Source organism: Mus musculus, chromosome 3 (assembly GCF_000001635.26).
Source record: "Mus musculus strain C57BL/6J chromosome 3, GRCm38.p6 C57BL/6J".
NCBI classification, from domain to species: domain Eukaryota; kingdom Metazoa; phylum Chordata; class Mammalia; order Rodentia; family Muridae; genus Mus; species Mus musculus.
The window spans coordinates 96,891,016-96,905,594 of record NC_000069.6 but is presented as its reverse complement, the minus strand read 5'-3'; the positions used below and the strand labels follow the sequence as shown (position 1 = coordinate 96,905,594).

Genomic DNA, 14,579 nt, shown 5'->3' with positions numbered 1-14,579 from the left:
TGCCGTGTTGGGAATGTCACTGAGGACCTCGCACAACTCTCACCCCAGTGTTTCTAGCTATGAAAAATATAAAAATAATTTCATTATATTTAATGGCAGTGCCACTTAAAGCAAATGTTACCTCTCCTCACCTCCTTGTGCCTACTAAGAAGAAACACATCTGCTTTGAGTCTACCCAGCGGCTTCCAGCCCTGCCCACCCTCACCTTCCAGGCAAACGGAGAATGCGGCCGCTGATTGGCTGGCTAGGGCGCATCTTGATGACGTAAGCACGCGCCAGGCCAGGCCGCCTACCACAGCAGGTGGACAGGTCTTAAGCCGCGGCTTCTCTGAGGGGTAGACAGCTGGGCATGGGCCTCCCGAGGCTTCGCCATGAGCTTCCTGATCGACTCCAGCATCATGATCACCTCCCAGGTGAGCCTTGGGAGAACCTGGATTTGCTCAGCCCGCTCCCTTGCCCGGGTGGCGAAGGCTGACGTGTGGTGCTGTCACTCACCTAGCGTGCGTCCCCAGACTCTGGGGAGGGCCTGGCTGGCCCCAGCGCTGAGCCGGTGCCATGCGGGGGTCAGTACCCACGGCGCCCCGAGGCTTCCGGGCAGCTCCGCGGACCACGGAGCCTGGAGAAGCTTGGCTCCCGGCGGGAGGCCCACGGCAGCGTGCCTACCAGGGCTGAGGACCGGGACGGGTATGGGCTTTGCAGGATCCGGGTGCTGACACGTTTGCCTCCGCGAGGTCCAAGTCTGAGCTTTCCTTTGTGCAGTGACACCTCATCTTTCGTTCTCTGGTTGCTGTTCACTCTTTGCGGGTCGCGGTCGACCCACGTTTTCTTCTCACTTGGCCACCTCTATCTACCGTTAAACAAAACCGAAGAAGTATAAACCACTGGCAAGTTCTGCTCGCTTCGTCTAGTGAGCCTCTTGCTTTTCCCATCAGTCGTGTCTCTCCAGGGTTTCCTCCCACCCCACCCCAAGTGTTTATGATAGCCCTGATATCATGTATGTATTTATGTGCATAGCCATGTACCCACTTTCAAATGCAAGCACTCACTAAGCAACTGCAGACGCTTCTTTGCTTGCATTATCGCTCTCACCCCGCATCTTTCCAGTAAAAGATTTTTTTTTCTCTTCATCGCATCCAAATGGCAAGGGAAAGAAACAGTTCCCCTGAGGGACGTAAGTGAGGTACATCCTTGAATTTAGGGTTTGTGCAGCTGCATCCCAATGCTTCCCTCAGCAGAGCATTGCCCTCACCTCTTGAAAACGTCGGTAACAACACTTAAGAAAATGTAAAACAAGAAAAAGCCAACCCATTTCACCACTCTAATACAGTAACCATTTTTCCCTTTTCAAAATTAATACCTTTCAAGTACATTTGACTGCTTTTGTTGCTAGCATAGTGTTCAAATCTGTAAATACACAAAACTCTGGACACTCTGCCTTCTGCTTCAAATCTCTCTGCGCCTCCCCTGTTGTCCTTGATAATGACACAGAGTGGCTTTCAGCCTTACTACCAATTCAAGAAAAAAAAAAACATTTAAGTTTTAAGAGTTTTTCCCCCCACAGGTAAATATAAATGTCCATTCCCAGCTTGTTAAAGAGTACAAAAATAAGAGTATAATTAGAAAATTTCCATGCACTTTCACCTGTGAGATTAACATGAACATAATTCAAAAGTTCCCAAGAATATGGCTTTCTAAACTTTTATGCCTTAAATTTATAATCTTTAACTTTTACAAATATATCCACATGAAATATTAAATTTAACCAACCAAAGTGCTGAAATCTAAAACCCAAACAATCCTTTGCGTCAAATGTTCCCTGTCTTTATATGTTTTGGGGCTACTTTGCCATCATTGAGGTGTTAATTAAATGAAAATGTCACCACAGGGAGGCGTAACTTGTCCCCTATCAATAACCAAAGGGGCCTTTCATTCCAGCCACTTTCTTTCTCATGTATGTTTTATTTTCCTTCCCCATGAAATCCAAGATAGTATCTTTCTTACTCTCTCTTGTATTCCCTAGCATCTGACCCATTTGGTGGCAGAGTGGAGGCCAAGTAAGGCCTTAGGGAAATGTGGTTAACAGGAAAGCAATGCATGCACCATTTTTCCTGTTCCATATGAACTGGAAGGTTTATGTGGTATGAAATCAGAAACTTCATATCAGAGACTCTCACCTCAGGCCAATGAGATGACTGAGCGGATAAAGGCACTTGCTGCCCAAGCCTGAAACCTGAGTTAGATCTTGGTGCTCAGAATGGAAGGAGAGAACTAACTCCCAAAAATTGACCCCTGCCTTCTACTTGCAAGCGCATGTGCAAGCACACAAATAATAAAAGAAATTAAACTTTATAAAACTTATTACCTCTGACATTTTTGTTCATGCCACAGAATAAAGCACAAAGTCCTTAACATGTCATATATAGCGGCTTACGATAGGACCCTGACTTTTGGCTATTTAGCCTTGTGTCTCACTCACCATGTTCTCATTTTGTTTTTTATACTGTATAGACTTCCTAAACTTCTTTTAGTTTCTTAACCTGGCTGTGCCATCGTGCCTCCAGATTTCCACAGTGTCTTTTTATGGAATTCTCCCCCTCATACCTGCCCCTCTCCCTCCTGGCCAGCTGATTGCTGTTCAGCCTTCACATTTCAGCTTGGATATCCAAATACTTCTGAACCAAGTTAGACCAGTGTTTCTCTTCATGTCACCATAATGCCCTTCACTCATGTCCCTTCTGGGCTGCCATACTGTCTTATAGTTACTCGTTATCTCTTTCATAAGTTATCTGCCCTTTGAGAGCAGCAGTCACCAATCTACCTCCAGCACTTGGCACACAGTAATCACTAAGAAGTATTGGCTAATGGATAGAAGCATGAGTAAATCCCAAGAGAGGTGTCTTTCCCAGTTAATTCTTGCTAACTGTTCTGCCAACCATTGTCTTTTTTTTTTAATCTACCCTTCCAACCTTGAAGTCATTTCATAAAAGCAACTGTCATCCACCTGTGCTGAGCTGTGTTCAGCTGTTACGTTTTATCAGTTCCAGAGTCCACTCATAAGTCCCCGCAGTACACTGAGCGCAAGGTCAAGGGTCTGCTCTGCACAGTTGTAAAACTGTTCACTTTAAAAAAAAAAAAAAAAAAAAAAAAAAAAGTCATGCAGGTTCCAGTATATTTGAAAAGATTTTGAAGTTGCTTTTTCCTTTATAGTGTTGCAAGAGTTCATATTTATCCTGATATAATAAATACTCCAATTTCTTCCTTTCTTCCTTCCTTTCTTTTATTTTTTAAGAGAAGGTCTCAGTATGTTGCTCAAAGCTGACCTCAGATTTCTGGGCTCGGGACCCTCCTGCTTTGCCTCCTGAGCAGCCCCACTGCTGGCTCAGATAACCACACCAACTGTACTTGCTTGTTCATCTGCGCAGGATTTAAAAGCCCTTTCAGGCTTTGTCAGTGGAGCATGTGAGAACTCATTAAAGCTATATATCTGCCCCTGTGTCCCCATTCTATATCTATATCATCATCCAAACTTCTTATTTCTTGTCTGAGATTCCATCCTTTTTATCTTGATTGTTTTTTTGTTTTGTTTGGGTATTGATTTTCATTAAGTTACACATCTGACCATACATACCTCTCCCATTCCTAAGTGCCCAACTTGACACCTTTCTTCATGGCTGCCAGTCATGAGTACCTGATAACACATTAAAGCTGCTTGCTCGCTCTCACGCTCTCTCTCTCTCTCTCTTTCTCTCTCTCTCTTTCTCCTCCCATTCTCTATCTCATCATACAAACGCAATTCCTGTTTGTTTCTCTTGCCTAAGGTCCCATTTTTGTTGGATCTTGTCATCCTTGACATCTGCTGATTTTACCTTCTAAAACAGTTACCTGTGGCCTCCTCTTCTGTAGGAGTTACTCAGAGTTCTGTACCAGTTAACTCAGGGTTTTGTCATCCTCACGTGAGTTCCTCCAAAGACCTCCTATAGCCCCACAAGCCACTGTAGTTGTTATATGAAACAGATCTCACTGTGTCATTTCCGGCCTCAGTGACCCTCATTTTTCCAGAATAGTTAAAGCTCCTTGGGTGGTGGCTGGGCTCTGGGTAACTGGTTACTGCTTCTCCTCCCTGTTCTTGCTTTCAAACTCTCCTTAATAAACAGTGTCTTCTGGACCGCCCAGCTATGCAATTGCCAGTGTGTGCCAACACCTTATCCACCTGCCTTTCTTCCTGTTCTTTGCTGTCTCGAGAGCCCCACTCTCCTGTCCCCACCACCTTTGCCTTTTACTTATCTGACTTTTATTCATTCTTTAAGAGAACTTTGATATTTTAATGGTTAAAACCTTTGGAATCTCTGTAGAAAAATGCATCTTAGGTATCATCTCCAGAAATCCTGGCAGCCCTATAGAGATGGATTTGATCTCCATCATATGTCTTACAGTATCAGGCTCATGTCCCTCCATTGCTCATCGAGATTACATTATTTATTTAGTGTCTTCACCACTGTACTGTAAGCTCTTTGGGGGTGATGACTGTCTTACTCATCTTTGAATTTTCTAGTGGCTAGTATCACACATGGAGATACTACAGACATTTTTACAGGGAGTATTTACAAAGAGTGACCAACCAAACAAGGTCTTTATCTTGACAGCTTGTATTTCATTAGGCATTTCAGAACTCTGTGATCAGTGCCTTGGAGAAGGAAAGGAGAATGGGATTATACAAAAAGAACGCCTTATCTTTAGGGGGGGGTTGGCGGGGGAGGGAAGGGGGTTAGAGAAAGGCTTCCAGAGGGAGCAATGCATGCATTAAGATCTGTGGAGCTATTAGGGGAGAGGACTTGAGAGAAGTTCTGTCAAGGGCCACAGGCAATTCAGTATGAAAGAACATGTGTCTGCAGAACCAGAGAGGTTGTGTCTTAAGTAAATGTTTGGTTGGCAGGAAGGGCACAAGTGGGTAGTTAGTGCTGACCTGTTACAGTCACTAGGGAGGGCACAAAAAGATTTTATTTATAAATACCCTAGACAATACAGGAAGGAGAGAGAGGGAGGGGGAGGTATATCCTTTTGAAAAAGCCATGTTGTCAGCTGGAATGGGCTTGTCTCTGACACCAGCTTGTATAGAAGCTGTCAAATGTAATAGCCTTTGATCTTGTCTTTGCAGCAAGATGGCAACTGCTTTCTATAGACTAGGCTGAAAAATGGAGAAGTTAAGAAAGCTGACATGAAAAACACTAGTGCATCCAGCAGGGCCAGGCGCCCATCAGTGTGGTCTGTATTGACCAGGCGTGGTTTTCTGTGATGCTCTCCATCTTCTTTAAAGAGGAGCTTCTTTTCGCGTGGAAGAGAGCTGTGCTGATCTGTGGGGATAATACGTTTTTAGAGTGCAGTTAGGAATTAATTTTATTGGTCTAGTAAAGTGCTGGTAGCAGGGTTTCCTCTAAGATCATGAGTTACTAGCCCCAGGTGGTTGGCTGGGCTTACCATACCAGCCTTGATTTCCCTCCTCTTGAGTAGGAGGCTCCAGTCCAATCAGACAGCTGTTGCTTACCATCAAGATATGAGTGCCACTATTGTACTTTAGGGATATCTTGCCATGTTGGTCATTGTTGCAGTTCATAGGCATCTCAGCTGGGTAGGACTATTGATTGCTTTTCTCCCTTGGCAGTTTATGTAGTACTTATGGTACTATAAAAGTTACCTCAGAGATGAAGTTTTCAGATCAGATCCAGCTCAGATCTTCCAAGTCCTGCCTCCAAAGTACATGGTTCTTCAGTAATGTAGATTTACCTCCAGCCTCTGAGGGAGGTTATCAAGGGCAACAACGATAGCCTGAATTATTTTGGGAGTCTTCTGGGCTTTCCTGACCTGCAGCTTAAAAAAGGTTTCTCATGCCTGCTACTAGGTTTGTTAGATGGTCTATGGCTCTTGTGGGGAATATTGTTAGCCAAAGTGCCATAACTACATTTTACATAAATGGATGGGTAGATGGATGCATGGATAGATGGGTGGATGCATGAGTGGGTAGATGGATACACTTATATGTGTTCTATGTAATATTAGGTAATTATCAGATAGTGTTTCCTTAGGGCTTTGTCAAACATCCCTAGTGCAGTTTATCCCTCTTCCCTCCCTCTCCTGTGTTGACCTCTTCCCAACTAAAGCCCATTTTTGACAATCGTCCCCTTCACTTTGAATGGAGAAAAATGTGAAGCAGTCCCACTAAAAATCAGGAGGGAGATAGGACTGCCCACCATCCCCACTCTTTTCGATATAGTTCTAGAAGTATTAGTTGGAGCAATAAGGCAAGAGAAGAAAATTAAAGGGATACAATTAGGAAAAGAAGAAGTCAAACTATTTCTATCTGCAGAGAACATATTATACTTAAGAAAGTCCACCAGAGAACTCTAGAAATTATTAATATTTCAGCACAGCAGCAAGATATAAAACCAACTTGTACAAATCAATAACTTCTCTATATATGAACAGCAGATGCCCTGAGAGAGGGCACAGACAGCCTTGCACTCACAGTAGCTTTTAAAGAAGATACGGTACCCAGGAATATCTAACCAAGGAAGTGAAAGCCCTCTGCAACAACAGCCTTAAGTCTCTGAAGAAAGACATTGACAAAGACACCAGAAAATAGAAAGGCAGATCGGTAGAATTAACACTGTGAAAATGGCAATTCTGCCAGAAGCTATTGAGAGATTCGTGCCATCCCAATCAAAAGTCCCCATCTCATTCTTCACAGAAATACTAAAACACTGTTTTAAAATTTATTTGGAACCACAAACAACTATAAACTGGCTTCATAACATTATGGGAAAATATATGTATTTCCATTTTTTGTCTGCCTTAAAACTCATTCTATGTAATGCATAATTTAAAAATTCTAAGAGCGTGTAAGCGTCTTTTTCCAATGATAAAAGTGGATCTCATTTTTAATCTCTAAAAATAGCTGTCTAGTTAGCAGACATTTTATCATAAAAGTTTCTATAAGGCATTTGTCAAAAGAAGATGTATCTTGACATTTTATCTTTCTTCTACCCTAGATACTGTTTTTTGGATTCGGATGGCTTTTCTTCATGCGCCAGTTGTTTAAGGACTATGAGGTGAGAAGAAACCATTTAGAATGGAATAAGAAAAATGGTTTCGTTTTAAAAAAAAAAATGTGTTCACTTTCTCACATAGAAAACCTGCACCAGTCAAGGGTGTGCAGTCATGAAACTGCACATGGTGTTCAGGGTTCACTAGTAGGCTGATTTCTCTGTCTGTTACTAACTACTAGCATGGATTTTTGAGACAAGATCTTGCTGTGTAACTCAGGCTGGCCTGGAACTTGCTATATAGCTCAGGCTGGCCACTAACTCATAGCAGTCCTCCTGCTACAACCTCCCAAGTGATGGCGTTATAGGCACGTACCACCAGGCCATACTAGTTTAGGTGACTTAAAAGCAATCACATGGCTAAGAGCAAGGAAGGCCATTCCTTAGTCGTGTTGGGACCATTCACCAATTGCAGGATGAAATTTAATTTCTAATGCTTCAGAAGTGTCCATTTCAATCACAATTGCCAGCCTTCAAATTTAAGTTAATACCCAAATCCGAAAGCTAGTCTGGTTCTTATTTAAAGTCTTGGATTTAGAACAGAACCATATCTTATACTGGACATTTTCTAATATAATTTTCACTGTTTAGTTACCAGGCACTTTGGGGCGTTTCTAAGATGTTCTACAGTAAACCTCCCTAGGAGTTTGGAGAGCTGTCTGGAAGAGCCCACAATTATAGATAGAGATTCTGTTCTGCTCAATACTGTTAGGCATCTCAGGAAAGTTCCAGAGCTGATGCAAGCTCTGCAGTGTTGAAGAACTCCTTTTAACATTAAGCATGCATACAGATCTGTTGTCTTTTAATCCCTGACATCGGGAATTTAGTGCTACATATGGCCCTGTCATTTCATCCTCTTGTGCTTTAAATTCCCCAACCACAAGAAGATTCAGGAAAGAGGCAGCCATGATTCGAAAGTGCTGCCCACTTCCATAATTTAACCCAAGTTCCTCTTCAAAGACTGGGGAGGTCAACACAGGTTTTCTGACTTATCAAAAGAAGATTCTCAGTTAAGGATTTCTAGCAATGCCGTGACTGACTTGTGCATGTGGCTTTAACAGGTGCGTCAGTATGTGGTGCAGGTGATCTTCTCCGTGACCTTTGCATTTTCATGCACCATGTTTGAGCTTATCATCTTTGAGATCTTGGGAGTTCTGAACAGCAGGTAAGTGCAAGTCCTGCATCATTCCGGGAAGTGTGTGTGCTGCTTCTCATTGACACTGGAGAGGTCAGGCACTGGCAGAGCCTCTCAGGAGACAGCTATCAGGCTCCTGTCAGCAAGCACTTGTTGGTATCCACAACAGTGTCTGGGTTTGGTGATTGTATATGGGATGGATCCCCAGGTCGGGCAGTCTCTGGATGGTCATTTCTTCAGTCTCTGCTCCACACTTTGTCTCTGTAACTCCTTCCATGGGTGCTTTGTTTCCCCTTCTAAGATGGCTCAAAGACCACACTATGGTCTTCCTTTTTCTTGAGTTTCATGTGGTTTGTGAATTGTATCTTGGGTATTCCAAGCTTCTGGGTTAATATCCACTTATCAGTGAGTGCATATCATGTGTGTTCTTTTGTGACTGGGTTTCAAAATAGTTTTCAAAAGAGAAACTTGGTTCTGAATATGAGTAGTCCTTAGTAGTAAAGTATATAGTATTCGATTCAGATGCGGGGTATTGTTTGGATGCCTTTTTTTTTCCCAAGAGAACATCACTTTATCTTCAGCTCAAAAGTTCGGCTCAAACATGTGATCAGCTTTTCTTACATGTGTAAGTGTTCTACCTGCATGCTTGTAAGTGTCCTGTTACCAAGTTAGCCAGAAGAGGGCATCAGATCCTATGACACTGGAGTCACAGACATTTGTGAGCTGCCAGGTGGGTGCTGGAAATAGAACAGGGTCCTCTGTAAGAGCAATAAATGCTCGTAGCCACTGAGCATCTCTCCAGCCTGTGACTGATCTTTTATTGTCAGTACAAGTATACTTGGGTCAGACCTATTGCCTCCAAGCGTGTTCGGGAAGCCGGCTAAAGACTGTGTGCGGATCCTTTGCCTTCTAGATGTTCTGACTGGGTTGATCAGAGAGCAAAAGCTGCCAACGCAAACAAACATCTCTACTTAGTGATTTTGGCCCCCTAGAGGCTCATTGTTACTTATGAGTTCTTTGTCCATCTGTAATAAGGGAACAGTGAGGACGGTCCTCTGTAACCCATACAGGTTTTGGGGGGAAGGATATTATCATCCAGGACATCGTTAAGTGAATCCTATAACTCTTTGGGGGGGGGGGGAATTCATTATCTGAGTAATAAATTTTTGTAATTATGACCAATTTGACCCTTTTTTTTTACAGACACTATGATTTATCTGTGTGATCAAATCATCCATTTAAAATAGATTATTAGATAATTTAGAGCTAAATTTGCTTCCCATCCATAGCAAGTGTCCAGAACTCCTGTTTTATAACAACCATCAGGACTAGCCTAGCCATCATGAGGACTATCTGCCTCTTACCAGTATCATTCTTTTTCCTTATTTCCTAAGTTTAGTTGCTTATCCTGTATTTTCTACATCCTCATAGGCCACCCAACCATTTATCTATTTTTTTATGTAACAAGGCCTGAGTTTAAATTCAGTAACTTGCAAGGACACTATTGGATATGAATAGCTCTCCCAGGAGCAGGAGATTATTTCAAACCACCTATCTAATAAGGAATTTCTTTCTGAGACATACAAAGAAATCTTACAATTCAGTGGTAAAAACAACACAGTTAAAAAGTGTACAAAGGTCATAAAATACAGTTCCCTTTAGAGTAACATGCTTGAGGCTCTAGGTTCAGTCCCGAGTTCCACTAAAGGGAAAGAGGAGAACAAAGGATAAAAAGTAGATAGCCGGTCTGACTGAGCATTTGTCCAAAGATGATAGACAGGTAGCCAATAAGAACATGAAAAGATGGTCACTGTCACTAACCATCAAAGAAGCACCAGTCGAAACCACAGTGCCATGGTATTTCCACCATGGTGATAACCAAAAGCCAGAAAGCAGCAAGTGGTGTTAGAGCCAAATAATGCTGGACTCTCACATACTGCTGGGGCAGTGTGCAGCACACAGAGGCAGCGCACAGGGAAAAATACAGACTCGGCCATTCCATCCCGTCTCTGTGAGGAGAAGTAAAGCATGGCCATGTTACACGACACAGATGATGTCACACGACACAGCTGTTCATAGCATCATTGCTTATACACTATTTATAATAGTTTACGGTTGAAACAACCAAATGTGTATTGGCTGCTGAATCGATGAATAATGGGGTGATGTTACTCAACCATAAAAGGATGGACTATGGATAGAAACTGTAACATGGATGAACCTTGCAAGCCCTATGCTAAGTGAAAACAGCTAATCACAACCGTAGGCCACTCAAGATAGCGCTCCATTCATAGGAACTGTCCAGAGATGCAAGTCCACAGACACAGAAGTACTTCAGTTATTGACTTAGGTGGTTTCCTTGGACTGGGGAGATGGGGAACAATGGAAAGTGACTGGTAGTGGGTACAGAGTCTCTATGGGGTCTTGAAAATGCCTAAAATAATGAAAGACCATTGGATTATACACTTCATATGGATCAATTGTTTCTCCAAAAAGCAAAAGTGCTACATTTTTTAATTTTTGTGGGTTTTTTTTTTACTTATTTACTTATTGAGATAGCGTCTCACTATGTAGCCCTGGCTGGCTTGGGACTTATTGTATAAACTAGGCTGGCCTCAAACTCAGAGAGATCTACCTGCCTCTGCTTCCTGGATACTGGGATTAAAGCTATGTGTCACTTTGCCCTGTATAAAGTTTAACAGAAAAAGATGTATTTTATAAATGTTAGTGAAAGTTGTGCATGTCAGATGTTAAGATCAAGCTACAAATGAGTTTCCGAGTCTTTATTGCTCAGAATTGCTATTAACATTTGTTTTCCTTTGATTCTTTTTTATTTTAATTTTTATTACATTTATTTATTTATTGGGGAGAGGCACATAGAGGTCCCTGCATGAATGGAGGTAAGAGGACAACTTTCAGAAGTCACTTCTCTCCTTCCATCATGCAGGTCCCAGGATTTATGTCATCAGGCTTGGCAGCAAGTGACCTTACACCGAACCATCTCACAAGCCCTGTTTTGCTTTGGTTTTGAGACAAGATGTCATGTAGCCCAGGATGGCCTCATGCTTAGTATGTGACAAAGGCTGTCCCTGTAATACTCATGACTCTACCGCCAAGTCCTAGAAATATAGGTGTGCAGGACTAAACTTGCCTTTAATCCTATTATTATTGTTATTATTGTTGTCGTTGGGTTAAACTTTCCTTAAATTCTGTTGTTGTTGTTGTTGTTGTTACTATTACTTTTAGAGTATGTGTATGTTATCCATACTGCCTGTGAGCATGGCTGAAACACTAACAGTCTTTTTTTTAATGACAATCTCAGATCAAGGTGCTTATGTACTATTCAGAAACTCATATATAAAATGCTGGTTTTGCTTTTCTTTTGTGAGACAAGGTTTCAATGATGTCATCTAAGCTAGCCTTGAGTTCAAAATCCTATGTCCTTTTCCTAAATTACTGGGATTATAAGTATGAGCCACCATAGGTGCGCGCGCACACACACATATATTAAGACAGGGTATCTCTTTCTAGTCCTAGCTGTCCTAGAACTCACTATTTAGACCAGGCTGGCTCCAAACTCACAAAGGTTCTCTTGCCTCTGGAGTGCTTGGTTGGATTAAAGGTGCCCAGCAAAGTAACAGCCTAGTTGGCTGATTCCATGGGTCGTATTCAGCATAGGCTCCAAGAACTAGAGACCTTAGGAATACTAAAAGCATGAGAGTCGCCGCTTCCCTGCAAACCTTTGCTGTTAATTTCAGCTCCCGTTACTTCCATTGGAAACTGAACCTGTGTGTGATTCTGCTCATCCTGGTTTTCATGGTGCCCTTCTACATTGGTTACTTTATCGTGAGTAACATCCAGCTGTGTGAGTATTGCGTCTTCTCACGTCAGCACGCAGGTTGGGAAGCATGCTGTTAGGATGGGTTATAGACGGCTTCGTTTCTCTATTTCAGTATCTGGGGGCCACAGCATCTTAAAGCAGTCATCAAATGAGTTCTGTCTGAAAGTAGATTGTGTCGCCTGCCAGATTTATTTCGGCTTCCACCCTACCATCTCCTTGAACTCAGTCCACACTGTAATTTTAGCAACACTTTTCTAATGATGAGGAAGGATCTGGGAGCTGTTGGGGGAGGAAAAAGAATATGATAAATCTATTGTGTGAAGTTTTCAAAGAGTAAATGAAAACAATATTTTTAAAGACTGAATAAGAGAGGAAATTCCTAACTAAAATATGAAATGTTCTGCTTACACATAAGAAAGGTTTCCTAATGGTGGTAAGAATGCTTTTGCCAAAAATTATGTAGTTACAGCATTTTCATATTAATTACCCTCATGTTTGTAATAAGCAAGCTGTGTAGTAGCTGTCCCACTAACAGTCTCGTTTTCCTATCTCAGTGCACAAACAGCGCCTGCTCTTTTCCTGTCTCTTATGGCTGACCTTTATGTACTTCTTCTGGAAGCTGGGAGACCCATTCCCCATACTCAGCCCAAAGCACGGTGAGGAGAGCGGAAGTGGGAAGAGGGGGTTTTAGTTTTCTAATTAGAAAAATCATAATAACTTTTTAAACTTTTGATTGGGGGAAATAGAGCAAGTTATTTCTCTCAGAAGTATTTGACTTTGAAACAAAATGTTTCCTTCTTTCTGAGGGTACCAAATGTTAGTTTAGTCACATAAGATTTACAGGGCATATTGAATGCTGGTCAACTCTGTTATTGTAACAAGAGTTAATCGGTTAAAAGGCAGAAAGATTTATTTTAGCTCCCAGTTTTAGAGGTTTCAATCAGTGGTCAACTGGCATGTTGCTTGGGTCTGTTGCAAGGCAGTGTGTTATAGTGAGAGTGGATGGCCAAGGACACAGCCAAGGAATGCAGAAAAGGAAGGGGCGGGGCTGGCTGCCACTGTTCTCTCCCAGAGCGGGCTTCCCTGACAGGCCCTATCCTTTTTCTCCTCTGACACTCCTGGGTGGGTGTGCAGATGCCTAGGTGGTCATGTGGAGGTCAGAGGACATCTTGTAAGGTCAGTTCTCTGCCTCTACCATGTGGATCCCAGGGATGAAGCTTAGCCTGTTAGGCCTGGCAGCCAGTGCTCTTACTTACTGCACAGAGCCTCTGCCTGGCTGCCCATGGCAGCCACTGCTCGCAGTTCACATGGGCATGTCAGTCAGTGAAACTTACTGAGTTTCAAGAGTTGTAGTTGTAGTTTCAAGAAAATCTGGGAATAAAAGAGCTCTGTGCTTCCCAGATCCTGTAGTACAGGGGGAAAGCTAAAAAAAGATGGGAATGAACTGAGTGACCCATCGTCTGCAGTCTGCCTCACCTTCCAACACCTTCCACATGGTAGCTTGGATTTGGGGAGGAAAGCTCTTTCATATGGGTCAGAGGAAACATGTAGTTTTTAAAAGCACATAGCCATTCTGTGAGATGGCTCAGTGGGCACAGGCATCTGCTGCCCAGCCTGATGAGCTGAGTTCCCCTCTGGGATCCTCACGGTGGAAGGAGAACACTGTCTCCTACATGTTGTCCTCTAAGCACATGTGCGCTGTGATATGAACACATGCAGGCAAAGAAGTAAATTAATAAAGCATTGTCTTAGTCAGGGCTTGTATTCCTGCATAAAACACCATGACTAAGAAGCAAGTTGGGGAGGAAAGGGTTTATTCGGCTTATACTTCCACACTGCTGTTCATCACCAAAGGAAGTTAGGAGTGGAACTCAGGCACGTCAGGGAGCAGGAGCTGATGCAGAGGCCATGGAGGGATGTTCTTTACTGGCTTGCTTCCCCTGGCTTGCTCAGCCTGCTCTCTTATAGAACCCAAGACTACCAGCCCTGGGATGACACTGTCCACAGTGGGCCCTCCCCACTTGATCAGTAATTGAGAAAAGGCCTTACAGCTAGATCTCATGGAGGCATTTCCTCAAAAGAGGCTCCTTTCTCTGTGATAACTCCAGCTTATATCAAGTTGGCACACCAAACCAGCTAGTACAAGTATTAAAAACAATTTTAAAGAAAGCATATGTATCATAATTAATTTACTTAAAATGAAATAGCAGTATCTGTTTCAGCATTTCATATAATAAACAAAGGCAAAGATCAGCAGCCTGCCAATATTTAAAAATAAGCTTGTTGGCTGGTGAGATGGTGGTTAAAAGCACTTGGTGTTCTTGCAGAGGACCTAGGCAGGTTCCCAGCACTCGTGTGATGGTTCACAACCATCTGTAACTCCAGTTCCAGGGAATTCACGCTCTCTTCTGACCTCCACAGGTACCAGCACACATGTAGGCAGAATGCTCATACACATAACAAATAAACATAAAACAAACGTTGTAATGGGCTTGTATAAGATACC

At 42.7% G+C, this 14,579-nt stretch overlaps 1 protein-coding gene across 3 annotated transcripts in view; it reads left to right on the top strand.

Annotated features, from left to right (window-relative positions):
• Positions 1-248: 248 nt before the first annotated feature.
• The window catches only part of Gpr89 (G protein-coupled receptor 89), a 37,049-nt gene continuing 22,718 nt past the window's right edge, over positions 249-14,579 (top strand). The window contains exons 1-5 of one of the 3 annotated variants that reach the window (XR_375569.4): positions 249-413; positions 7,044-7,103; positions 8,159-8,262; positions 11,991-12,097; positions 12,628-12,729. Coding sequence is in view for 2 of the 3 variants with exons in the window: in NM_026229.4 (NP_080505.1) it covers positions 372-413; positions 7,044-7,103; positions 8,159-8,262; positions 11,991-12,097; positions 12,628-12,729 (415 nt within the window). In the remaining variant the exon portion in view is untranslated. The remainder of the gene's footprint in view (positions 414-7,043; positions 7,104-8,158; positions 8,263-11,990; positions 12,098-12,627; positions 12,730-14,579) is intronic. The other 2 variants (XM_017319696.2, NM_026229.4) reach the window with 2 other exon arrangements.